Raw genomic sequence first — 27,975 nt, forward strand, 5'->3', positions numbered from 1 at the left:
GATAAAAATGTGTAATCCGAGATTTAATTGATGAGATGCAAACCAGCGATAAGCAAAAAAACAGCCGCTTACGTATTAATGTAGATTGGGTACTTGCTTATATTTATATTAGATGTTCTTCTGAACAACCTAAAAAAAATCCGTATCTATGACTTACACGGTAGATAGTATGCATACCGACTTAGGTTACATATCGATAAGCGAAAAAAGAACGCAGATGTAGTATCCGGGGGGGGGTCTATCCAAAGCAATATCGTATATGTTTACAGAATGTGGCAGAATGTAGAACTTTTCCCATTTTTGAATAGTATTTCGGTAAATATATTTTCATATCTAGCAGTAATTAAAGACAGCATACTAGATAAAGCAATACTAAGTATTTATTGGTCCAAAAAGGTAAGGATTTCTTACGAGTGTTCGCAATGTTGCTGCAACTTTCCGTCGTGTCTCAGTATATAATGACTAAATAATATTATAAACTTACAAAATTTCTAGAAACATAATTGAGTCTTTTTTTAAATTAATCGTATGTACTCGACCGAATAACTCATTTATTCGGCTAAGTAAGAATTTCTCTAGAGACGTACTAAACCTACTAAATATGAATACACTTGAATGAATGAATATGTGAAATACTAAATCAGCATTAAATCAGAACCGTATACAAGACGCGCTAAACTTAAATAAAAGACACTTTCAATCTAAGCTTGCTCAAAAGACGTATTAAACTTGTCTATATTTGCATTAAAGTCTTACTAAATTTGCATGGAAGTCACTTGCGACCTGTTCACGAGACATTAATAACTTGCAACAAAGACACTTACAAATCGTATACGAGACATACTAAACTTACAACCTGTACACGTGACGTACTAAACCTGCATAAAAGACAGTTGTTTTCTGTGTATTAGACGTACGTTACTTGCATTTGAATCGTATAGGTACGTGACATACTAAACTTGCATAAAAGACACTTGCGACCTGTAGGTATACGAGACGTACTAAACTTGCATAAAAGACGCATGCGACTAGCAGCATGCACTCCATACATGCACTAAAGCACTGCCTTTCCTTATAATTTTTTATTTACAACTAATATAAGAAAGGTCTCTATTTTATGGCATCCTTCTTTTTTATACATAGGGTATGTGATATATGGACAACAACCCAGTAAACGCTACTGATCCCGGTTAGTCTTAGAAGTATGTATTCCCGTAAATTTAATGTATGGCATCATTTAAAACGACCTACAATAAATACTGAAATAATACTTAATTAAATTACGGCATAGGTATATTTTAAAAGATGCCATCAGATGTAGATGATGTGTACCACTGATTTAATATTTTACAATTCATTACATAATATTGAGATTTGATGTAATAGTTTGAATAACCTCATACGAGTATGTAGTTTTTTGCTATTTTCTATATAATATTACTAGCCGTTTCCAGCCCGCTTCGCTGGGCGAATTGAAAAAGGAAAAAAATTACATTTTATGTTTAATTTTTATTTATTTTTTTCTTATTTTTATTATTCTCCTTTTTTTTATTTTTGTATGAACATAAATAGGCCCCGCGGATAGAACTGTAAGCATCGATATTGTTTAGACTTACTCAAATTCCAAATTCCATCGATTTAGCCTGTATCTTTCATCCAGGTGATTTTTCTCACTAATATTCATTGTAACTTTCAATGTGCAATCATTATAACATTTCCGTGCCTTTCTTCCAAAAATTAATAATAATTGACATGAAGAAAAAAATTTGAAATGAGCATTGAAAGTTTAAGTTAAAGTCATTGCAAGTCTCATATGTGAAGTTGAAATCTGTCTAGGTTCAAGTGCGACGAATTTTCTGTTAACTAAAATTTTCTCCGTGACATCAATTTTTTATAGAAAATTAATTGTGCATGTTTTTTATGAATTCTATTGGAATAAGTAACTAAATTTCTTTTCCACATCTCATGTGCTTGGAAAATGCATTCATTTTAATCTGTTACATTTCCGCGATCCCGCAATAAAAGAATTCGTCGGTTATGTAGTCTGCAAAAGTAAAATGAATGTAAAATTCTTAGTCCGTTGATTGGATAGCTACATGTAAAGTTAAGTTTTTGAAACCTCTCAATGACTTTTTCTCCGCTGCCAAAAAGACGATTGTTGTAAGGAAATACACGAATATCCCTACATACACGAAGATCCCCACCAAATTTGGAGTCTGTAGAAGTTACAGGTTAGAAATAAAAATTTTAGATTTTAACATCCACCCCCGCAATTCCGTTCGGAAGTAGACTTTATTGAAATCCATTTTGAGATGTTCTTTATGTGAATAATAAAAGATTCCTACCATATTTAGAATTTTTAGAAGCTATATTTCGAAATTGAAATTTTTTATTGTTAACACCCACCCCCGCGAACCTTATTGGAGGTGATTCATTGTAAAATCCGCTCGAAGATCATTTTTATATTACATATAGAACACTCTCACTAAATTTGGAGTCTATAGGAGCTATCGCTTGGAAATTGAAAATTTTCATTGTTAACGCCCCCGCAATCTTCTTTGGGGTGGGATATCGTAAAATTTGTTCATAAATCATTTTTACATCACTTATAGAAAATTCCTACAAAATTTGGAGCTTGTAGGAGCTTTAGCTGGAAAATTAAAAATATTAATTGTTAATACCCACCCCCGTAACCCCCTGTGGGGTGAGCTATCGTAAAATTCGTTCATAGCCTATTTCTACACCTCTTACAGAAGATTCCTACCAAATTTGAAGTCTATAGGAGCTTTAGTTTAAAAACGGGAATTGTTCATTGTTAACGCCCCCGCAATCCCCTTTGGGGAATGAATTTCTTAAAATCTATTCAAATCTATTCAAACCTCTACATAGCAAAAGTAATATTCCTACCAAGTATCACGTTTCTAAGTCTTATGGTTCCCGAGATTTCGTGGTGAGTGACTAAATAGATGGGAATTCTTCGATTATCATCGAAATTTTTAACTTTTTATCGGGCTTTTTTAAAATTTTCTTACATACAAAACTTTCTCCTGACAATTCTGAAGATAAAAAAAAAGCCCAATTGGTCCAGCCGTTCTCCACTACCGTGAGTAGATTCTTAGCTGAATGTAAAAAACCATAATCCGTTTAATACACTCTGTTGAAATCCATGAAAACAAAAGAATCAAGAGAAAATGCTTATCTTTTGTTTTTATTAGCGGGATAAATGTTCATAAAAGTAAAAGAGCAATAAAAAAATGAAGGAATGTTGGAATTCAAAAATAATAAACATAAACCATCTAGGAAAAATTTCGCATCGAATGGTGGTAGTTTCATGTCGATACGATCAGTGGTTTAGGCGTGATTGAGCCTCAAGCGAAGACCATTTTCATTATATATATAATATAGATTATATAAGATGTGATTGCTCTAATATGAATACAGGCGTTCTACACTGGGCGCACAAAAGTTCCCGGTTTTGTTTAACCTTAATTATATAATACCTACTAGCTGTTGACCGCGACTTTGTCCGCGATGAACTTTTGATTTGCCCTGAAATAAACCCGGCACCGCATATGCCTATCTCCAGCAGAACCTCAAAATCAGTACCCATGATTTATACGTTATCAGGTCACAATCGGAAATAAATACATGCTCACAAGTTTATTCTATTATCTACACCTGATTTTTAAAAGCAAAGAATGAAAAACTTCTTAAAAAACTCCAAATATTAGGAGTGTAATTTTAGTTTCAGTTGCACAAGAAAACTTCCATTCGAATTTCATGTTTATAGGCTATAAAGTACCTGAGATTATGTGACTAGGCGTTGAATGAGTGAGTCAGTGGTTTTCTCATTTACCTATATATTTGATTATGGTGCTTTTCTGTCTAAAAAAATCTATTAGAACTTCTATTAATTGCATACAGCGAAAATATCATTTTAAATAAGATATTCCGTGACTTATATCGCTCTTGTATACAAATATTCAGCTCGGATACGGCTGTTTCATTGGTAAACTAACAAAAATAGTTTCCCAATTCATGAGTGAGAACTTATTATTTATTCACTGGCACAACACATTTTGAACATCTTGTTCAATATTGACCGAAGACTTTTCGATCGAAATCACTCTTTATTGCACCCTTTTATTGCCCTAGTTATGTTTGTATTCTCTTTGCATTTCTGCATTACATGCACGCCACCTATTGTTGAGGAATAAATACTATTCAACGTTATTTTGCCTACTCCCCACATTGAGCGCTAGTGGTTGGCGTCTCGTCGGTCGCGTCCTCAATACAATAACTTAGTGGCGCTAATGTCACTTTCGTGTTTCAAGTTTCCAATTGAGTTGTATTTCGGTAGTGTTTTTAAATGAGAGGTTATGTAGAAAATTATTATAATCACAGTGTAGCGTTTCTGATATATTGTTTTGGTTAATTCGAAAAAATGGAAAATAGAAGAGAAACTTTAGGTGTTGTGAAGATATGTCGATTTTGCCTTACGCAAAATAGACCATTGGGAAGTTTGTATGAAAAAAGCAAATCGAAAAATATAGTAACACTTCCATTAAAAATCTTATCAAGCGTATCAATTGAGGTATTTATTTAATTAACATAATATTTGATACGTGAATAATAAAAATGTTCCACAAAATGTGTAGAATGGACGCCACCTATAGGTATCTCTGTGATCGTGATCTGACCGACTATATTGTAATGGCGCCTATAAATATATTTGGCAAGAATAATAAGCATTACACAATCTAAACCAAATAAAAATATTAGATCACAAAATAAATTTTGTCTACTCTATTGATTATGCTCATTTTCATGACAACTCATTAAAAGCGCCACCTAGTGGTTAAAAAAATGCTTACCACTTTTAGCCCTGATAATTTTTGTTTCCACAGGTGCTTCCATCAGATAAAAAGCCAACATATATATGTGAACGATGCAAGTTCTTTATGAATATTTTCTATGAATACAAGCACATAGTACGTCAAGCTGATGAGGCTATTCTTCAGTATGTACAAAATGGTACACCATTGGGGACGGTCAACTGGCCCAATACTCTTTCAAGAGTAAGCATTTAATTGAATATTAAACTATGATTTAAAAGAATTAATTTGAATATTAGCTTTGTCTTGGTAATTAGTGTACAATGTTGAACTCCCGCAGAGATGAGCACTGGTATTAGAGCTCCCAGTTCAATCCCTGATGGGGTCAAAATGGGAATTTATTAATTTTCTCTAGCCTGGGGGTAGTTATAACCCTACAACAAACATGCTACTGAAAAATTTAAAATTTCTATATAGGAAACTCATTAGGAATAAGGGTTTGATATTATATTTATACCAATAACAGGTACACATGCTACCATGTTAGACTGCATCATCACTTACCAACAAGTGAGATTGCAGTCAAGATTAACTTGAAGTGAAATGAAATACCTAATAGTGACATTTCACCCAGTTCTGCCAATGCATGACACCAGCGACTAATAAATTAAGTTATGTTGTTCACTAGAATTTTGAAATCTTCAAGCCAACAGGCATTTTTGAACATGTTCTATGTAACTTCTTTCTCCTTGGTCTTTCCTGCGCTCAGCAATAAGATGTTAATAGGCTGAGGAAATTGATGACAAGGCATGCAGAATTCTTGCAAACAGATCCAGACATGTTTAGTTGGAGAAAACTTAATCCGATAACCTGAAATAAATGTTTTCTACATTTTTAAGTTGACAAGTAAAGTGTAGAAAATTATTGTTACTTTCCTGGCTACTATGTACAAGGGAATACAAAGTATATGATCTATACCAAGTTTGTTGTAGAAAATATTTATATCTTGCTTTTTGGTTTACATATCAAAGTCATTTTGTATTCCAAAACAAACTGACTATGAAAGATTTTTTGAGCAGTGACTTATTGAAAACATATTTTCAGATATACCGTAACATGGCTGGCTCGGAGACTGTTAAAACAGTTGTTGAAGGTGGTGCAACCATTCAAGTTACATCGCATGAAATTTCAGACAGTGACGAAGAAGATGGAAATGTTTATAATGTTAAGGTAATATAGCTTGAAGCATTTGTACTGATATCACACCCAATCGCCTATCCTATGTAGCCAGCTAATATAATAAACAGTATGTTTCTTAAAAGATTCTCACACTTATTTTGGAATTGGTAATGTGCTTTTCCAGTAATCTGCACTCGGGCCAGCTTGGTGAACAACTCGCGTTAGCTATGACCTAAACCCTTCTCATTCTGGGAGGAGACCCATGTCCTGTATTGGGCTGGTAATAGGTTGATATGATGATGGTGACGCACATGCTGGTTATATAAACACCATTATTTAGATAACCATATCTCAAAATAACCTAATTATTCAGTTAACAAAACTATTGAGAACATTCAACTCACTCTTTTAATAATAATGATAAAGAGTCCTTTTTGATTGTACAAATTATGTTTATTTTAAATTATTAGTAGACGTTTTTATCTAGATAACAGGACGTTGTACAAAAATTACAGCTATTAATTTTTATTACTCTAGGGATACAACGTAACAGTCACTGTTAGTCAAAATCAAAAAATTGTATATCCGTGTATCTGATAACCCCCGAAAGGAATGTATCCTCACCTGACATCTGTCGGAGTCCTGTGAGGATTTTCTATTCAGAACACGATTGTATGTAAATTCGAATTCTAAAGGGGTGTAAATATTTTAATTCGTGGCTATTCGTGGCGTTTGTAGTTTTTAATTTCTTATAAAAAAATAAGGACAGAAATAAAAAAAATATGACTTAAACATAAAAAAAAAATTTTTTTAGATTGGAGATGATGAAGATTCAAAAACCTGTATCAAAGTAGTAACAAGCAAAGACACCAAACCTAAAGATAATACAAGGGGTAAAGGTAATTGCCTGGGTGCTTTTTTTTTAGTTTTAACTTTATTTTAATTTGCATTTCCGAAACAAATGTATTTTGACAATGCGTGTGTTCATAGCTGTTTCCTTATTTCCTTTTAATTTTTTATGTAAGTAATATGTATTGAGTTTAATTCTAGTACTTATATTTAAAAGTGATTCAAATATTAGTATGAAGCTGGCCCCCTAGAACAATTTATATGTTTATTGTACAGAACAAAAATTAGTATTAATAAACTCGACAATAAAAATCCGGAGTTGCCAGTTTTCTTGTTAAACAGAATTAGTTTTAGTTTAGGTACTAATTTTCTTTAGCAGTACTGGTGTATTGCTAAAGAAAATTGCGTCTCTTTGAAATTTTAACACTAAAACTGACTTTTTTAAGACTTTTCCTGCATCTGCAAAAGGACCTTGCAGCTACCTACTTGTAACTTGCTCATCTGAAACTTGTGATTGATAATGATCACAATAGCTTAGCCTAATTAACCCTCTATAGAGCATACTATAATTTGAATCAATCTTCGAAATTTACAACTATAATATCTGCATGTACATATTTTTTTGTGTTTTTCAGTGCATAAGTAAGAGATTTTGCATGAAATCAGGTAATAATATTCAATAATAATATTTTTAGTTGTTTTTCTTTCATATTTATTTCATTGTTTAATGACCTATGTAATTATGAAACCTTGAGTATGTAATAATTATCTAAGATAGTACCTGAAGCTTGTATTTCATTTGCCTAATTGAAGCTGTGATTTTCGCAAAAGTTTATCTACTCTGATTTGTAGATTCAGTCGCTGTCAGATACACTTATATGTAATGTTTGAAAGGTTGTGTTATGCCAATTATAATTTGGGTATTGCAGTATACTTGATAATATAAAGTTTAATTAATATCACAACTTATTTCTTCTAGGAGCATTGTTTTCAGACCAAAATCTTCGTTGACAATAAAAAAGTTAGTGTCTATGACTTTGGCATACTTTTCAGGGTTACAGAACTTGTTCTTTTATAACTTTCCTGATTAATGTGTGTTTTAAAATATGACTTACTTTAAACGTGAAGGAAAACATCACAAAGAAACCTGCATGCCTTGGAACTCTCCGTAATGTTACCAAGGGGTGTTAAGTCTACCAATCTGCACTTGGTCAGTACCTAACTAAACCCTTCTCAGTCTGGGAATAAACCTGCGCACTGTGGTGAGCTGCTAATATGTTGGAATTTTTAATGACAACATACAATATTAGTTAAATACTGACAATGTACAGCGCAGCACAGGTATTAAATTCAAAATTAATTTATTTCAAGTATGCCTAGTTTTATACGCACTTTTGAAACTTCAAGTCAGTCTGTTTATAGTCTTTTACCATCCAATTGCTGGGCATTTGCATCCTATCTCGCATAGGAGATCTCAGAGGAGATTTGATTTCTGCTCCAATGTGGGTGGGAGAATAATTGTGTTAAGAAAAAAAATTTATTGTATAGATTATTGTTTAGATACACCAATTGATGGAGAAAGTAAGGTAACACAGAAAAAGATAGAAGACGGCTGCTGGGCGTGCAATTTGTGCGATTGCACCTATCCACTGCAGCAATTGCTGACCTTGCACATACGGCAGAAACACAGGAAACGGGAAGTTACTTGTGTCCAGTGTAACGTGTAAGTTTTGCCCAAAACATATATGTAACACACCACCTGGCTTCGGCACATGACGAGTTTTTAGGTCATATACAACGTGTAAATGAAAACCGAAATAATACTTCACAGGCTTTAGAGGTACATTATGTACTGTCTCTAAGAATTATCTGTGGAACCGAGAACCTAATAGTATTTGAGTAAACCACTGCCATAGTTTTTACTGGAAGATACAGCCCTAACATCACATACAAAATTACAATCTTGGGACTCCTGTCACTTTGTTGCGTCGCGTAGCTTAGGTACTATACGCGTGTCGGTCTTTTATCTTCAATAGGGTTGTCATAAGTAAACACTTGTGATTCCGTTTGTATGGAAAAATAAATATGCTTGTATTGATTTAATATCTATACAGGGTGATTTCTTATGGAATATACTTATGCATCCTTCAATATTATTTCGTAATTCTGTTACACGTTGTACAATTATAGTATTTCATATGACCAGAAAAACTATACCTAATACTGTATACATAATACTATTACCATTACAAGTTAAAATTTTCTAGTAATAAATAAATCTGTCTTTATTATATCGAAAGTGACACTATGATCATACAAAGTACCATATTTATCGTATATAAATTATTGACATGATTTTATATGTGCGATTATTAATTATTTATTTTTTTGACATTCAATTTATTTATCGTTTAATTTGCTACCTTTAAATCGATTCCGTTTTTACTTTAATATATTCCTACAATTTGGTTAACCATCCTCTATTATATACTAATTCTGAAAATAATACTGGTGGCGATTTTCTTTTTCAGTAAATTTTTCACAAAATACGACCTAGCGGCACACCAAGTGCTACATTCTCTAGATATGCCATTCCAATGTGTTGCGTGTGATAAAAATTTCAAAAGACTGATATTACTCAAGCGCCACGAGAAGGTGAGTAATATCTTAGTAAGAAGGCACTTAAAACAAAGTTCACTGTTCAGCTCCACAGTTGTCGGTTGCTTCTTCCGGTGATACTTGAATACTAGGTTCGAAGATTGTTTCTCTGACTTGTCGAAGGATGCTGTGTCCTTTGCTTCTTGCGATGATACTTGAATTCTAGGTTCGAAGATTTTCTCTGACTTCTCGAAGGATGCTGTGTCTTTTGCTTCTTCCGATGATACTTGAATACTAGGTTCGAAGATTGTTTCTCTGACTTCTCGAAGGATGCTGTGTCCTTTGCTTCTTCCGATGATACTTGAATACTAGGTTCGAAGATTGTCTCTCTGACTTCTCGAAGGATGCTGTGTCCTTTGCTTCTTCCGATGATACTTGAATACTAGGTTCAAAAATTGTTTCTCTGACTTCTCGAAGAATAAATAAATAAATATACTACGACAATACACACATCGCCATCTAGCCCCAAAGTAAGCGTAGCTTGTGTTATGGGTACTAAGATAGCTGTTGAATATTTTTATTAATATTATGCACATAAATACTCATAATATACAGATAAAACCCAGACACTGAAAAACATAAGTGTTCATCACACAAACATTTTCCAGTTGTGGGAATCGAACCCGCGGCCTAGGACTCAGAAAGCAGGGTCGCTACCCACTGCGCCAGTCGGCCGTCATAGCATGCCGTGTCCTTTGTTTAACCGGCGAAAGGAGAACGCTTACAGCTGATAGGAATGATATTTCTTGACCAATATATAACTATGTTGTGATGTAATTACACTGCCTTAAGACCGTAACAGTGCTGCTTGTACTTGTTGATAGTAACTCCCAAACGAGCTCTAATAATTAAAGCTTTGTAAATGGTAGTCAGTTTTGTATTTTAAGTAAAAATTAATATATTTCAGATAGTTCATCCCGATATACCACAACTATTGTGTCCCAACTGCCCAGCCACATTCTTATCTAATGAACAATTGGAGACGCATGAAAAGAAGCACGTCCACATTCCGAAGCCGCACAAATGCCTGCAGTGTGACAAAAAGTGAGGGTTCTTTGTTTCATCGAATTATATCGTGTAATTGAAGCAAAACTCCTGAATAATCAATGCTGAATTTTGTATTACCAAATCAATACTGGGCCTAGTATGTTGTCTATGCCAGAGTCATTGGCCGCTGTGACAGACTACTCTAGTTTATGACACGTGTATTATCACTCTAATAATATAAAGTATAGTACATTATGTACACTTTTACCCCGGAAAAGTCCATGGTTCTATGTAAAACTGAATTTCACTGTAATAAGCTATAACTATATTTCAACTACGGATCCCGAATTTTCGTTTTGATTATTTTCTATTCCAGAATAGCCCGAAGTTTGTGTCAGCCCCCGTGCCTCGGAGCGTACGTAAATGGAGACAAGCTCTATTATCATTTAATTGTGGTAATAACGGCTAAAGCCCATCAACCCGCTTTGTAGCAGCGTGGTGGGTCTATGCGTGTTTCTTATGAGAAACTCGGTCTGTGCCCTGCATTGAGACGTTAATCGACTACGCTATAACTACAGATTGGCATAGCAAACTTTCTCGAAATAAGATTTATACTACCTCATAATAAATAAGTCTCTACACGCAATAAAATAAAATAACATGTAGACTAAAAAAAATATATTTAAACCATATTTTTTTACATTCATAAGTAAATTTTTAGTGTCCTGGACATCTCAACTTTAACTAATTATTTAAATCATGGCTGTATTTTTCAGGTTCCAGGATAGATCAACCCTGCTAAGACACGTAGACGTAATCCACAATAAGGAAGCCACATTCTGCTGTGAATATTGTCCAGAGCGTGAGTCAAATGGAAACCCCCTCCCTCCTTACCAATAAGCTATGAACATGCGCAATTCACTAACATAGTAGAATTCACAGCTTCCCGTAACTAAGGGGAAAATTTGTACTGTGATTTTACCATAACATTTGTACCAACATAGGAATATAATTTGCAGGCTTCGGGTCGATAACGAAATTGGTGCGGCACGTGAGATCGCATGTTGGTGATAGGCCCTATCCTTGCAAATATTGTGAAAAGAGCTTCACGAAATCTCATCACTATACCAGGTAATCTTTACAAATCTTTAACTTAGTTGGGTATTTTTTTTGTTATAACCATCTCACAGTAAATAAATACTGAATAAGTTATGCAGTTAGAACCATTTTCTACGCAAGCCTTTATATAAAGGTAATGTAATATAACTATAATGCAGAAATTCAAAGTTGGTGGTAACTAGCCACCGTCGAAGCCTCCCACCGTACCATAAGACCATTCTATTTTAGACGTTTCTATATTATGTAAGCGTTGTGGTCTTATAAGCGGAGGACTCGGGAAAGATCCCCGGCAGGGGTATTTTGGAAACTTTTAATTTCTGCATTTTATCTGGCCTGGTGGTACGGTGGGAGGCTACGACGGTGGCTAGTTACCACCCTATTGATAAAGGCGCGCCACCAAGCTATTTATTGTTCTGATTAGGGGTATAGGTTTGACATAACTACCATTGCCCCTAACAGGTTTGGCCGTTCCATCTTAGACTGCATCATCACTTATCACCACTGTGAATACGGGCTAAATTGAATAGTGAAATAAAAAAAAGTTTGTTTAAAAATCTTCCTCCAAATTAGATTTATGCTAATAATCACCTGCTTGTTCCGTCAATTAATACTATAAAAAAAACGTGCAGTACAGACTTGTACCAGCTAGCAGTGTTTTTATTTTTTTTTCATTATTTATTGTTTGTAAATTCTACTTATACATTAAATCATCAAATTACATAAGTTATATATTTATTTTTTTATATATATATATATATATATATATATATATATATATATATATATATATATATATTTATTTATTTATTATAATAAATAAATAAATATACTACGACAATACACACATCGCCATCTAGCCCCAAAGTAAGCGTAGCTTGTGTTATGAGTACTTAGATAACTGACGAATACTTTTTAAGAATGATATACATAAATACTTATAATATTGATATTGCAATGTCTACATTGTTTACTTGTATACTCCTTACGTGAAATAAAGTGTTTCTTTTTTTATATAGACTTGGAAAATGTACTAAAATGATAATGCTAAAACTAATTCCTTTGACAGGCATATACGTATAAAACATCGCGATCGCGCGATCGGTACGCTCGGCCCTCAAGAAAACTACCGCTGTGAGCAGTGCGATGATGTGTTCGACACCCAAGACGATCTCATATATCACTCTGCGATACATGCTACGCAGAACCTCACGTGCCCGCTGTGTCAGGAGAAGTTCGAAGACGTGGAAGCCGTTACTTCACACATCAAGTCACATGTTAATGGTAATTTTTTTTTTAATAAATAAGCTAGCGACCCGACCCTGCTTCCCACAGGTGCAATGTAGATTCTAATGTAGGCCACTTTGGAGTGATTAGTAATGCAATACCTTAAAATATTATATATTTTGAAGCGGTGATAGCCTAGTGGGTATTGCTTCGGGTTTCCTTTTGTGGAGACCGAGTTCGAGCCCCAGCACGCACCACGTGTTAAATAATACTGGTTAAAGCAATGGTAATAAGCCGGTGGTCTCTTTTATATTATAATATGAATTTATTTTCAGGTGTAGAATTTATGTGCGACTACTGTGAGCTCATTTTCACGACCCAAGACAAGCTCAATTCCCATCTTATCGCGGTGCACGATGACGAAATTGAAAATGTAAGTATTCTTTATTGAAGTTATACCTCTTATGGCGCGTTAGGGAAAAATGGTGAGAGTAATTTTTTACAATGGGCGCGCCCAAATACCAAAAAACCGACACCATGAAGTTAGCTATAGTCAACATTGTAGTTTTACCAAAAAAGGTTTGACAGTTGACTTTCAATAATTCAAACAATACCTTTTTCTATTTTTTGTGTCATTTTCTCTACAAACGTAGAATAAGGCGTAAGATACAATTTTTGAAAACATTTGTATCTTGTTACAAAAAATTCAAAATTCATTTATTTCAAGTAGGCCTAATACAAGCACTTTTGAAACGTCAAGTCTGTCCGTGTGTAGTGACTACCACCGGTTCGGAAGGCAGATTCTACCGAAAAGAAGCCGGCAAGAAACTCAGCAGTTGCTCTTTTCCAACATCAAAAATTTACATTTTATATTTTAACATTCATTTTTCTATCTTGTGAGAGATGAAAGCGGAGCCGGATGCTTCCAAGCAACCTTGTCATTAAGAAACTCATCAATTGTATAATAACCTCGCTGTAATAAATGTGTTTTAACACATTCTTTAAACTTATGGATTGGTAGGTCCAAAATTACCTTAGGAATCATATTATAAAAGCGTATACTCAATCCCACAAATGACTTCTGCACCTTTCGCAGACGATATGCAGATGTCACTAATTTATGACCATTTCTTGTAAGTCGACTGTTTATATCCACTTTACGCCAAAGAAATATAACTTCCAACGCGTGTACATAAGTACACACACGTATTTTTGCAATATTTAAGTCGCTGCGCTCCGCGGTATTACCTCGAAAAAGAACTGTCGCTTTGTTAGGACGTTATGGAAGTTATTTGATGTATAAATAAGAATGTGCCCGTAAAACCCACCCTTGGAAATTTGATGTTTTCCAGGACCAAAAGTAGCCTATGTTGAAAGGACTTTCAACTAACTCCATGCCAAATATCAAGTCTATATTGGTTGCTTAGGGGCGTGAAGGAAAAACAAACTCATTTTCGAATTATTTCTTTAATAATATTTTCCCCCCACAGGATATAGAAGATGAGTCATCAATGGAAATGGATGAAGATGAAGAGGAGGATAACGGAATTAATAGTAAGGCCACTAAACACATGCAATACGCCGACCCGTGCCACAATACGCCACGCGTGTTGAGATCTCAAATCTTTGTATTTTGTATGCGTAAAAAAAACATTACCAACATCCGAAAACTCGTAGCGTTGGGTGTCCGTAATGTGTTTCACACAATACGTTGCGTTAGTAGGGGTGACGTTACAAATCGTATTGTCGTTCATCAATAAATTACATTTAACTTATCGTATTTAAAACAGTAATTAGTTTAAATATTGTAAATTGTAACTTCATAATCGGGCCGCTGAAATAACGCGTTCCTTAGTCAGTTAGTTAGTCGTCACATTTTTTTGTTTTTTAAAAGTTAGACCTTGACTTCAATTTCATCTGCTAGCAAATGATGATGCAGTTTAAGAGTGTTGCGGGCTAACCTGTTAGGGGTACGGCAGTAATATTAAACCGTTACCGTACTAGAACTAGCTATATCACTTAGCTGCACGTCTTGGTCGGTAAGATGGTAACAGACAAAAAAGTCAGTTGATCTTATAAAATAGTAAAAAACAGTTTACATAGCTCGTAGACGTTACGTTGCCCACTGTAATTGTGTTCCTGCCACGTATAATTTGAGTACCTTCAAGGCTAGAGTGAATAGGCCTTTTCTAGGCAAGCGTGCTCCAACCTAGACCTAGACCTCATCATTGCTTTCCAACGGGCATGATTGTCGTCAAGCGCTGGCCTATCGTTAATAAATAAATAAAAGTCTAGTGCGCGACTCGCTGACAGTGAATCGTAAGTTGTATATGTATATTTTAACATTAATTATCACTGAAATGTGATAGACTGCCGATTGGCGCAGTGGGCAGCTACCCTGCTTTCTGCGTCGAGGCTGTGGGTTCGATTCCCGCAACTGGAAAATGTTTGTGTGATGAACATGAATGTTTTTAAGTGTCTGGGTGTTTATTTGTATATTATAACTATTTATGTGTATTATTCATAAAAATATTCATCAGTTATCTTAGTACCCAGAACACAAGCTACGCTTACTTTGGGGCTAGGTGGCGATGTGTGTATTGTCGTAGTATATTTATTTACATTTACAATCGGAAAACGCCCGTAGACCTGCATTAGAGCAAGATTTAAATTCTATATCGTCGTAATTTTGGCACACTGACTAGGCAAAGTACGATTCATATACCTATACTCAACTATGAAAAAACAAATATGATTGTTTTTGCATAGTTGAGTATCACATAATTTTACAATAATTGTAACAATTTATTTTTACAGTAAAACAAGAGGGCGATGAGATGATAATCGAAATAAATAAACCAGCAAATTACCTAGTAAGTTTTTCATATAATATTATTTTGACATATTTGGGTAAAAATATATTTGTGATTTATATAGTTTCATACATCTGCGATGACAATGTAAAGTCCCCGATAATAATAGCCTTTATTAACAATCTTATAAATTACATTTCACCTTATTCTACTTAGTAGGTACTACCAAAATATTTATTTTATTTATTTATCATAGGTAGGTACATGTACAAGTAAAGTAATTATAATATAAATAAGTTGGGGACGGATGATGCAAGTCTTTTATAATCTTACATTTTTAAGCATAAAATAAAATTGTTCATCGATTTTAATCATTTTAAGTATGATATGATGATGTGATGTTGTTACCAACATTCATTTATTTCTGGAAGGCCTAGTTTATAACCACTTTTGATAAGTCAAGTCAGTCTGTTTGTAGTCACTCTACCACCGGTTCGGAAGGCAGATTCCACTTAGAAGAGCCGGCAAGAAAATCAGCAGATTGCTCTTTTCCAAAATCATTTTAATATAGTTTACCAAACTTTAGAATTTTTCTGTTTTGTGAGAGATGAGAGCGGAGTGGCCTGCTTCCAAGCAGCCTTGTCGTTAAGGAATTCATCAATCGTGTAGTAACCTCGTTTGGTTAAATGTGTTTTAATATATTGTTTAAACGTAGGTAAAGTTAGATCTAATATAACCTTCGGTATCATTTTGTAAAAGCATATACCCACAAAGGATTTCTGTACTTTTCTCAGACGATATGCAGATATCACTAATTTATGTCCGTTTCTAGTAAGTCGATTGTTTATAACGTCTTTTTGTTTGTAATTACGAAATGTTCAATATAAATATATTGCGAGGCTACTGAAAGTATACAAATTTATATCTAAGTTTTATATATCGATGGCACAGCTTTTTTCTGTTGTATAAATATAGTTTCTATATAAGCAACTATAGAAACTATATTTATACAACAGAAAAAAGCTGTGCCATCGATATATAAAACTTAGATATAAATTTGTATACTCTCAGTAGCCTCGCAATATATTATCCATCCCATATAGCATCCCATAACAAGATCCCATACGACATTACACTTTGCAAAATAAATAAGCCTAGCAGTTTCAAAATCTGTATACTGTCTTATTTTACTTTTTCTAAGTTAACGGATCAAGCTGATGTTAAGCGGAAAACCATGCCCTATAAACAGAGTAAGACTTCGTAGGGCATGCAAAGAAGTCCTTCAAAGTGCAGCCCTGTGTCTTTCAAACTGAGGCGTAGGTGTTAAGCCTCATGTCTGTAATATCTCCGACAATCACGACCTTTAGATCGTCCCAGGTGATATTCAAATTATCATGTCGTCTTGTCGCGGATTATCGATTATCGCTAAATAAAAATTAGATTTTTAAACTACTACTAGCTGTTGCGTTTGATTTTGTTTTTTGATGTTGCATTCAATATAGTTGTAGTTCTAAAATAATTTAAAGTATTCAGTATCGCTAAGCCTTAAATGAGGGGTTTGCTGCTGTCCGCTGAGGAGTTCTGTCCTCTATCTCCAACCACATTCATCAGATCTACACAAAGTTTGGGCAAAATTAAATACATATTATAACCTCTATAGTACAAAATAATCATTTAAATTGGTTATAATTTGTTGGAGTTATGGTGTAAAATCATCAAACACTTTCATCCCCTCTCCCGAAGGAACCGAGCTTAATGTCGGGATAAAAAGTATCCTATATTACTTCTAACACTTCCAAGAATATGTGTACAACGTTTTATGAGGATCGGTTAAGTGATTTTTGCGTGAAAGCGTAACAAACAAACTTACATTGACCTTTATAATATTAGTAGGGATATACTAAATACCACATACACACATACCACATAACAGGTCTTAAAGTAATGTATCGTTCTTTACAGGTTAACGACAATAAAAGTTGCATAGAGAAAATGGAGATAAACTCTGAAGGTAATATATACTTCATTTTGTACTTTATGCGATTTATTTTATATAAATAAACTCGAAAGGTAATGTCTTTTTCGTGTTTATTCGAGACACGCATGGCTTTCATTGCATTGGATTTGAGTATTTCTTCCGTGTTTTGATTGCCGCCATTTATTTTTTATGTCCACTCCTGTCCCCACGGGGCAACGAATGTTACACTCGTGTAACATTCGTTGCGCTAACACACTTCTCAGTGCGCGTACATTCTATGTAACAAATACATATTTTTTTACTCCTTTACAAGTTAGCCCTTGACTGCAATCTCACCTGGTGCTAAGTGATAATGCAGTCTAAGCTGATAACGGGCCTACCTATTATAGTTTTGGCGGTTATATTAAAACGATATCCCTAAACGGCACGTCGTCGGCGGGGTGGTAACTACCCACGTTCGAAGCCTCCTACGAGACCAGACCACAGAAAATTCAACCATTATAAATTACCAAAATGCCAGTGATCGAACACAGGAGCTTCCACTTAAAACCTCGGTGCTCACCCCTCCGCCAGAAAGGGGGACAAAGAACATCTATAATTTCCTATTACAATCTAAAATATAGTCTACTTTATATCTATAAACAAAATTTATTGTTTTGTAGAAAGTGAGAATGAAGTCACGTACACAGAGCTACAAACAGTGGATACGCTTGCTATTGTAAACAACGATGCAACGAACAAACCGACGCCAGAAAAGGTGTTAGAAAAACCTGTCATCCCCACATCCATGGATAGTGTCAAAATTGTCAACAAAACCGTTGATAGTCAGGTAAGTGTTAAGTAAAGTGTTATCACTATAAAGTAAAAGTATTATTAATATTCTACGACAATACACACATCCCCATCTAGCCCCAAAGTAAGCGTAGCTTGTGTTCTCGGTACTAAGATAACTGATGAATATTTTTATGAATAATACACATAATTACTTATAATATACAAATAAATACCCATACACTTAAAAACATTCATGTTCGTCACACAACAACAAAAAAAAAAATATTCACATACATTTTCCAGTTGTGGGAGTCGAACCCACGGCCTTGGACTAAGAATTCACGGTCGCTGCCCACTGCGCTATTGAGATTTTCATAATTCTTATTTATTTATTTAGAGAGAATAATACTGGGCCGACTCAAAGCCATCGTAGAAGCAAAAAAGCTTCTCAACGACGAGCAATTCGGCTATCGAGCCAAACACTCTAGCATCCACCAAGTGCACCGCCTGACGGAGCACATAAACAGAGGTCTCTTTGAAAAAAGATACCCGCTGCTCACAGGAGCAGTATTCTTCGACGTAGCCAAAGCTTTCGACAAGGTTTGGCATGCGGGCTTAATATATAAGCTTCACGATCAGGGCATCCCAGATAGAATCTTGCACCTGCTAAGAGACTATCTGAGCGATCGCACCTTCCGTTACCGGATAGATGGCACTCTGTCATCTACCAAACCCATACGAGCCGGAGTCCCTCAGGGCTCTGTCCTATCACCCCTCCTATACGCGCTTTACACTAGCGACATCCCAAAGAGCCCCTACGTAGAGCTAGCCCAATTTGCGGATGACACCGCCCTCTATACAACATGCCGAACCATACCTCGCATCAACAAGGCTGCCTTCGTTCTCGGTAGACTCTAACCCATGTTAAACAGACGTAGCAAGTTGTCAAGTTCGTCATAAAGTGACACTCTATAAAACCTGTGTCCGCCCCATCATGTCATATGTGAGCGTCGCCTGCGCGTTTCGCCCTCCCTCCGCATATAAGAGATTCCAGACTCCATAACCGCTTCATGCGCAACGCTACTGGGTGACCCTGGTTCGTACGCAACGGCGATCTCAAACTCACCACTATTGCTCAATATTTAAAAAAACTCTCGATAATTTACTTTGAGAAGTCTCTCCGACATCGCAACCCTCTCATAGTTGCGGCTTCTTTTTATTCACCCAACCTTAGCGCCACTCTCAACAAGAGGAGGCCTACACATATCCTTCACGACCCTGAGGATCAGATTACTACTGACAATGCTCCCTATCAGAACACACAATCAACCTATGCACAGCGTCTTCGCCGGCGAAGACGAGGTCCCCGACTTCTAACGTCAACCGGACGTGGGCTCGCACCACTTTCTCGGAAGCGTGCGGATTAATCACCGTCCGTAACCCTTTCACTCCAATCGCCTGAGCCGAGGTTCGGCCTCACATGAGGCGCCCTCAGGCCGACGATCCCTTCGCTTCTTCGAGCCCTAGGGTTCAAACTCTTCCTGGCAGAGCCCCATTACCAGGCTCGCCAACAAGCCCGCGTTACGCTGTTAAAATCATTAGGGTTAATCAGCTACACACATTCCGAAAAAAAAAAAAACCCCGGGATAAAGTGGGGTGGAGACAACTGTATTCTGTCAGTAATCTACCGTCACCACCCATACACACTAGGTTTAATTATTCTGTAATAATTAAACCTAATGTGATAGTGCTTAAAAAAATCTATATACATTAATATACTTATAGTAATTATCGTTATATCCTATGCCTATTTCCCGTTCCCGTAACAAAAAACACTCTGCGATCATTGTGAATTCCTTCAGAGCGCAGCAATAAAAATCACATTTATACACACATAAGCTAGCTTAAACCAGCAGTCTGCAGTCAGCACAACTGCAGTTTCCTACAGAAACGCAAAAGTGGATACTAGGGCACCATAAATATTGCTAATACTCGATTCGGAGAAAGATTACAATTTCTTTGTAATATGTAAGCCAGGCTCCATATTATTCAAAGTTCTGTTATGACAATATATTTTTGTTTCTAGGCGGCAAATATATTGAGAAAAGCTGAAGAAATAAAACACAAAGTACCACAAGCAGGTCATGCAGGTAACTTGGTTATTTCATACATTAAAATCTTATCTAATCATTTTTTAAGTTGTATTTATTAACTATGCGTTTTTATATGTAATATTTGTTTGCAGTGATATCACCTCGTCTCACTCTAAAAAAAAATAAACCTATTTCAAGAGTGGAGAGCAGTAATAGCGGCGGTGCCAGCGATAAATCCCTACGTTTACTAGAAAAGGAACTGCAAGATCTTAAAAGAGTAAGAAAACATTATACCAAGAATACGCAAACATTAGGCGCCTAGCCAATTTGGCAGCCGAAAATTATGAGTTGACTTAATAAAAATCTTAGTAACTGGGAATCGACGCGGACTGACGGGAAATACCTGCTTAGTTTTCATATAAAATTAGGTCACATTCACGATGGCGTACAACTGTTATTGTATATCAGTGACCAAAAACAGCAATTGTTGTATACAAATTTTACAGATTGAATTTACTTCAAAGTTAACTTAATAAGTTAAACTAGGAGCACTGGCCGCAGCAGTCTCACCGTTCGTAGTTTAGATAAAAACCTCGTGAACGTCAGCATGGCCATGAAGTGCTGGAAAACTGATGTAATATTCTCCAAATAATTGTACCTAATCTGTACTAAATGTTGCTTATATAGAGATGAAAATAGTACATTGAGCAATTAAATAATAAATAAAGAATCTCATACACGATGTCAGATTAGCCGCCAGATACAATTATTTGCAGGATATTTCATCAGCTTTCCAATAAGTCATGTGCCATACTGACGTTAACGAAATCTCTGCCTCTAGTTTCAATGTCATGTGTGATACTAATTTTGGATGGAGATTCCTTGGTTAAATGTCAAGAAGTATTCAACAAAATAATATATTATTTTTTTCAGACAAACAGCCGTAACACGGAAACAAGTAAAATATCCTCTAACAAAGTCCTAGAAACATTAAAAAGCAAACGGCCGCAGTTCCAAACATCTACACCTAAGTTAAGGTTAGTCTAGCTTTTATTCAACCACATAAATATATAATATATATTTTGCGCATGCATGTATCTTTTTATTTTAAAGCGGGCACCGCATAATTAATGCCTGATTTACAATTTATTTTATCATTATGATTTTTATTTAGCAAATTCGCCTTTTATCTATGATAGTGTATTTGTTCAGTTTCTTTTTTTTTTACGAAGCCATATGGCATCGGATTTAACTGAGTTTGCTTATAACTAGTTAATGGGCCCGAGACAGTGGTATAAACAACTTTTTATCCCTATACACAGTTCCTATGACTTATTATGTATGGTGCAATTCTGTTATTTTTATTATAATTCTTATTAATTTTTCTCAATGCAAAAATGTGCTGAAATATGGTATAAATGTATATTATAGATTTGGTATATTGGACGGGGTTCTTTTATTCCAAGAAAAGTTTAAATAATTTAAATGCCTTTCATCAAATAAAATTCCGCGAATAAAATCTTATCGCAATATTTGTTACTACGTAAAAATAAAAAAGTGTGAATATTACAGAAGCGCAGAGGAGAGGAAATTCCTTACAAACAAATCTCTCCCTGTAGAGAAGAAACAACTGGAAAAACGTATCGTAACCAAAGAGAATAAAGAACCAAAAGAAACGAGGGAAGTTAAAAATAATGGTAATTCTAAGGAAGAAAAAGATAGCAAGGAAAAGGAGAAAGATACCAATGAAAAAGATATAAAAGAAAAGGAAAAAGAGAAAAACACTGAAAAGGATAAAGGAAAAGAAATTCCAAAGGTTAGTGTGTGTTTTGCTAGGACTTGCTAAATAGCTAGAAGGCTCAATTTAAAAATACCCTATTCAAATTCAAATAAAAAATTCATTTTATTCAAGTAGGCCTAATATAAGCACTTTTGAAACGTCAAGTCTGTCTGTTTATTGTGACTTTACTACGGTTCGGACGAGAAGAAGCCCGCAAGAAACTCAGCAGTTGCTCTTATCCAACATCAACAATTTAAATTTTACGTTTTAACATTCATTATTGCGAGGGGCTTTACCAACGATATGCATTCCGATACGGAAAATATGGATATCAGATGGTCAATAGTTGGCTGAATACATGCAGGAGATCTTAAAAAAGGGCACTGCCCTAATAATTGATTAACAAATTTATCATATACTGCTTTTTTATTATTATCTATAACTATAAAATAGCCTAAATAAAAAGTGGTCTGTTACTCTCCATCCTTTCAACTAACATACCAAAAATCAACTCGATTGCTTAAAGGAAATACAAATGGCGTAATGGAATGTCAAACAAACAAACACACTTTCGCATTTAAATTATGAGTATGGATTTGCACTATCGCAACAGGTCACTTAAACAATAATGGAAAAAGTTCATGATCTATTGCATCAAATAATTATACTGTCAATTGTGTAGATAATAATCAAAAATGGCTCGCCAAATGAACGAAACAGTACAGACGAAGGGCTTATTCGTCGTTCGACACGACCATCCAAGATCAAGGACTACGCGAAAATGATACGCGAGAGAACGCAAGATATGTCCGACGACGATGAAACTACCGAGGACGATGAGGACTACTGTGAACCAGATAGAAGTACCGAGGTAGGGAATAATGCGATTAACTCTGCCTTGCTAATCAAAAAAGTAAGTTTTGACATTTCGCTAAAACTAGAGTTTCAGAACTGAACAATCAATTAACTGTTCAAATAGAAAATTCCAAGTGTTACCAGCAGCATAAGAGCTTGCAATAGTTTAGCAAATATTGCTATTATAATATTAAGGATTACATGCATGAAAAAAAAACTTGGGGAAGAACTACTCTAACTTCATAGCTAAATATTAACTCGACTGTGAGATGGTGATAACAGAAAAAAACTGGCTAAGTTTGTTGTGGGTTCTTATTAGACCAAGGCGCTTTTGGAACCCACCTAGCTTTAGTGTTAAGTTAACGAATGCAGTTATCACCGTCACCTAACAAAGTTACATGTTAAATGTATGAACGCTTCATAAGTGCCTGTGATAAGGTCTAAATGAATAAAACATTTTTGAATTTGAATTTGAATAGTAAACATGATCATGAAAATATACTGTAATATATAATTTTGTGATCAGAGAACTAAAAAATATAATGTCTATAATGTAAACAATGTTTTCATTACTTTCAGTTTAAAGAATGTTTTATAAATATAATAAACAAAAAAAAAACTTTAATAGAGTAATAGTAATTCTAATAATTGCGTTTTATTATTTCTTAAACAATTTGAAAATAAACTTTAGACTAAAGAGTAACAAAAGGATTATTTACATTATAAAACAAAAAACAAAAAATAGACTTATTTCCGCTTTTTTGGGTTTTAACTTAATTAAAAATATGGCCTTTAGAGTCGCAGAGGTCGTCGCCCAAGTCAGCCTTCAAAGCCTGTCACGGTAGCCAAAACACCGCCCGCTTCGTCGCTTGCCAATCCACCAAGAAAACGCGGCCGACCACGAAAGGATGCTAAAGAAGTGTAAGTTAACTATAGAATCGCAGTTATAATGTGGGTTGTTTTTTATAAATTTGGCCATTTTTATTATCTACTAGCTTTGGCCTGCGTTCTTAAGACGTCTGCGTTTATAACGCTTTCCTACAAATCTCGCGGGAATCATTTGTTTTCCTTGGATAAAAAGAAGCCAATGTTACTTTCCCTCCTTTCAACTAGATAAATGCCATAAATCAAGTGGATTCCTTAAATATAGTTCAACGGGTACATACCACGATAATATTATTGGATTTGTTTGGTCACGACCGTACCACGATCCATGCAACTGGGTCGAAATATCGACAAATCCAAAAATATCATTGTTTGTTTAACCACGAAAATCTTAGTTTAAAATCAAGTGGATTGCTTAATTGGCGTGAAGGAAGGACAAAAAAACACTGAAGTACCACTATAAAAAACATTTTCCTTACCTTCTTCCAGGCTAAAAGTAGCCTATGAGCTACTTCAGGCTAATCTATCTCTGTTCTAAATTTTATCCAGATCCATTCAGTTCCGGCGCGATGTAATAACAAACATACATCCAAACTTTCGCATTTATAATATTAAAATAGATTATATATTTTATCTCAGTGTGTCCAGCACACAGTTATCAAACCATAGCATAGATTGTGACGTTAACGGGTCTATACTATTACCTACTTAAATGCGACTTTGTAAGTTACTTTTTATGGGTGGTTTCCTAGTCTAATAATATTTCTATATACTTATTTATTACGGGTCTATCTGATGACTGATGATTATTATAGGTCATACACCGCTCAACATACATCATACAAATCAATGCTCTGATGACATATTAATATATATGTCATCAGAGCATTAATTTGTACATTTACTAAGCCAATAAATCACCTGATATGCATCATAATGTTTCCACACTTAGTATTTCTAATAGCTTTTCCTTTTGTATAGGCCTCCAAAAATTAAGAAAGTAGATGTTGAAGAAGCTGTAGAAGTGACGAAAGCAATCAATGACGTTCAAAGTTCGAGCACAACAAGTTCAGAAAAGGAAGAAATAGTAAACCTCCTTGAAACAAGTAGTGTCGCCGATATTGATCAGGTAAAACATTATTAAATAATCAATCATTAGCCTAAAACAGTGCTCTGCTGGACTAAAGGGCTCTCCCATCGGGAGGGTTTGCCCATAACCGTTGTAGATTGTATTGATGTAGTAGTAGCACAGAGGAAGTTGCTGCCCATTCTCATTTATATTACCTTAATCGACTCCTACCCCCGGGAAGAGGGTTAGTGACAACTGTATTCTGATCCCGTCACCACCAATACAGGTGTATAACATTATTGTTACTTTCTTTCGTATACATATATACTACTGCGTTTATAAATCGCGTCAACAACAGTCATTTGCACAGAATAACGCAAATTAACGCTGAATAAAAACTCAGGAAATACTAATGAAATAAAGACCTTATTGCTGCTTTACTTTGAGTTTTAAATTTTTGAATTTTTCTTTCGGGTTATTGTACCTAGTGATATGTTTCAGATACAGAGCATGAGCGTGACTCCTGAACCGCCCAATACCCCTACTACGAATTTACTAGTATCACCTACAGGACAAACATTGAAAAAGGTGAGAATATTATATCAGTTGTTAAGTAACATAAGTTTTTTTAGGCTCGTTACACGTAAAAATAATTGATAATCCGACGCTAATGACGCCGGATTATTATGATCCGGATTTCAAAGGCTACAAACTTTACATTTATATAAAAATGCCGACTCTAAGCGACACCACTGCATTGCACTGTGGCTTATTTTGTTAATAAACCAAGGTTCTTAACCCTTATGGGACCCTATTTTTGATTACTATAAAAATTAAATTTCTCCATAGTCGGGTTTTAGTTTTTGAACTTTTATTTTGCATATACACGTATACATAATATATCCGTACACGTGTACTCTTTATTTTGTTCGTGGTTATTGTTCAAATGTCTCTTCTTTATTACAGGTGCCGATAAAAGCGTTACCGCCAGGAATTAAAGTGATGCCCTTGCCGGCTTCAAGACGTAAGGTTTTTTGTATACATTTCGATTTGTGAGTTATGCGACTGTTGTACTAACAGATTGATTTATATTTTCTAGCGAAGGCAGCGCCCGAGCTCTGTGAAATGCAAATAGGCAAGAAGGTTGTGAAGGTGCAAAAAATAGTTATGACCAAAGCGGAAGTGGAAGCAATGGCTAAAAAAGGGCTAGTCGAAATGAAGGTGCGTTACTTAAGAAAACATAAATATACAATATTTATATAAATTTTATGGTGAATCAAAACATAGTGAGGAAACCTACATGCCTGAGAGTCCTCCAAAATGATATAAAAGGCGTGTGATTGTGTATTGTTTTCAAATTGTATATTTGATATATCTGCATGTCTGTTTTCTCCTACCTGCTTTTTCCGTACCCTTCCTAAAACATTATATCAAAAATATAAATATCGTCGTATCGTCTAATAATGTAAATAAGGTTTTAAAAAAACCGCAGCGAGGCACAGCTCCTAAGATGCTGGCAGCATTGCCTCTTTGGATGGCCAAACTAATTCGTTGGCCAAGGTAAGCTCTAGGATAACCGGTAGACTCGATAACCCTTTTCGATTATTAGTTATATATTATATGTATTTTGTTGTTTTCAAAATGATAAATTTTTAAAGCTTATTTACATTATATGACGAGAATAATGAGGTGCATGTAAAAAAGTAGGCAAAATGTTTCTCTAAAGTAAAAACTATACACAATGTATTATTAAAAATCCAAACCGTTTTGACCAGCTTTTTGGTCTGGTGGAACACAAAACAAATTTAATATTTTACCATGACGTGATGTTGTTTCAGGGTGGTACCATGGTTTTAAAACAAGGTATTAAGCTTCCAACATCTGATGCATCTAATGTTAAATCTACGATAACGGGCGATGGAGGTAACAAACTTTAAAGTATGTATGTCATGTTTCAGTTTTAACATATCATTTATTGATTGCAGTAGATAGGGAACATGATTTTATGATTTGTAATTTGAGCCTAGTCCACCAATCGGCACTGGACCAGCGTGGTGGACTACGGCCTCATTGTGGGAGGAGAACCGTGTCCTGTAATGTGCCGGTAATAGGTTGATATGATAAATATGTTTGTGGTTATTCTGAAAAACTATTGGACTATTATTTTAATACTAGTCGCTACATGTTGTTAACATAGTTTTTATATATTACAGAAACTTTGAAAAGGGAAAGGGCAGCGCCAACCCGCTGCGAACTTGGTGATGAATCATAATCTAATTATATTTATCGATTACGCTAATATTTTATTTAAGATAATTATTCGGAACAGTAGCGCTAAATGTGCGTTTCTGCTAAAACGGAGTGGTAAAGCTCAGGAATCGAGCATTCCTATTATTGAAAAATGACGATATTTACAGGAATAGACCAATCAAACTGACGGGTCATTATTAAAAGATTACGAGATATTTTTATAACTTTATCTCCCGCTCCGTTCAGAGAGCCTTTTGTATTGGACATCACATGTCAAATTTATTCAAATACCTTGTAAGATCGGAGGACTCCTCAATGTATTTTTGTGTTATTTTATTTAAGCAATATAGATCTTTATTATTGAAAAAATATAAATAAATGATGTAAGCTGTTTACACTGTATGTTTTGTGGTGTATGAAATACCTAATGTTTGTTTTTTAATACACATAATTTATATATTATGTAATAAAACATAGTTTTAAGGTAGTTTTACATGATGAGCTTAGCTAGCTCGTGAGTGTTATAAGAAAATTGTGCGTTTAATATTAGTGTATTAATAGTTAGATATTCAAGTTTTAAAATATTTTCAATACCTATTGTATATTTTGTCTTGAAATAAACATTAA

The 27,975-nt window shown here is 34.9% G+C and overlaps 1 protein-coding gene across 2 annotated transcripts; it reads left to right on the forward strand.

The window, feature by feature from the left end:
• Positions 1–4,274: 4,274 nt before the first annotated feature.
• LOC120637899 (RE1-silencing transcription factor-like) lies at positions 4,275–27,970 on the forward strand. 2 transcript variants are annotated; one of them, XM_039909955.1, is made up of 27 exons: positions 4,275–4,594; positions 4,908–5,078; positions 5,940–6,065; positions 6,829–6,913; positions 8,424–8,586; positions 9,395–9,518; positions 10,429–10,565; positions 11,285–11,370; positions 11,528–11,639; positions 12,694–12,908; positions 13,187–13,284; positions 14,342–14,405; positions 15,669–15,724; positions 17,627–17,675; positions 18,305–18,471; positions 20,503–20,566; positions 20,662–20,786; positions 21,443–21,546; positions 22,082–22,325; positions 22,972–23,160; positions 23,941–24,065; positions 25,011–25,158; positions 25,600–25,686; positions 26,065–26,122; positions 26,198–26,319; positions 26,937–27,021; positions 27,312–27,970. In XM_039909955.1, exons 1-27 carry the CDS (start codon positions 4,445–4,447, stop codon positions 27,368–27,370), a joined length of 3,213 nt encoding a protein of 1,070 aa, XP_039765889.1. In that variant the 5' UTR covers positions 4,275–4,444; the 3' UTR covers positions 27,371–27,970. The 2 variants fall into 2 exon arrangements, with proteins under 2 accessions (XP_039765889.1, XP_039765890.1); XM_039909956.1 differs by lacking the exons at positions 8,424–8,586; positions 9,395–9,518; positions 10,429–10,565; positions 11,285–11,370 and having other exon boundaries at positions 4,278–4,594.
• Positions 27,971–27,975: the final 5 nt, after the last annotated feature.

This window comes from Pararge aegeria, chromosome 4 (genome assembly GCF_905163445.1).
Source record: "Pararge aegeria chromosome 4, ilParAegt1.1, whole genome shotgun sequence".
Taxonomy (NCBI): Eukaryota; Metazoa; Arthropoda; class Insecta; order Lepidoptera; family Nymphalidae; genus Pararge; species Pararge aegeria.

Bases quoted from the DNA above. Each gene is read 5' to 3' on its own strand.
- LOC120637899 (XM_039909955.1), top strand. From the start codon at position 4,445: ATGGAAAATAGAAGAGAAACTTTAGGTGTTGTGAAGATATGTCGATTT. The intron at 18,472-20,502 runs GTAAGTGTTAAG...TTTTGTTTCTAG, and splicing joins ACAAAACCGTTGATAGTCAG to GCGGCAAATATATTGAGAAA. The intron at 25,687-26,064 runs GTGAGAATATTA...TCTTTATTACAG, and splicing joins CAGGACAAACATTGAAAAAG to GTGCCGATAAAAGCGTTACC.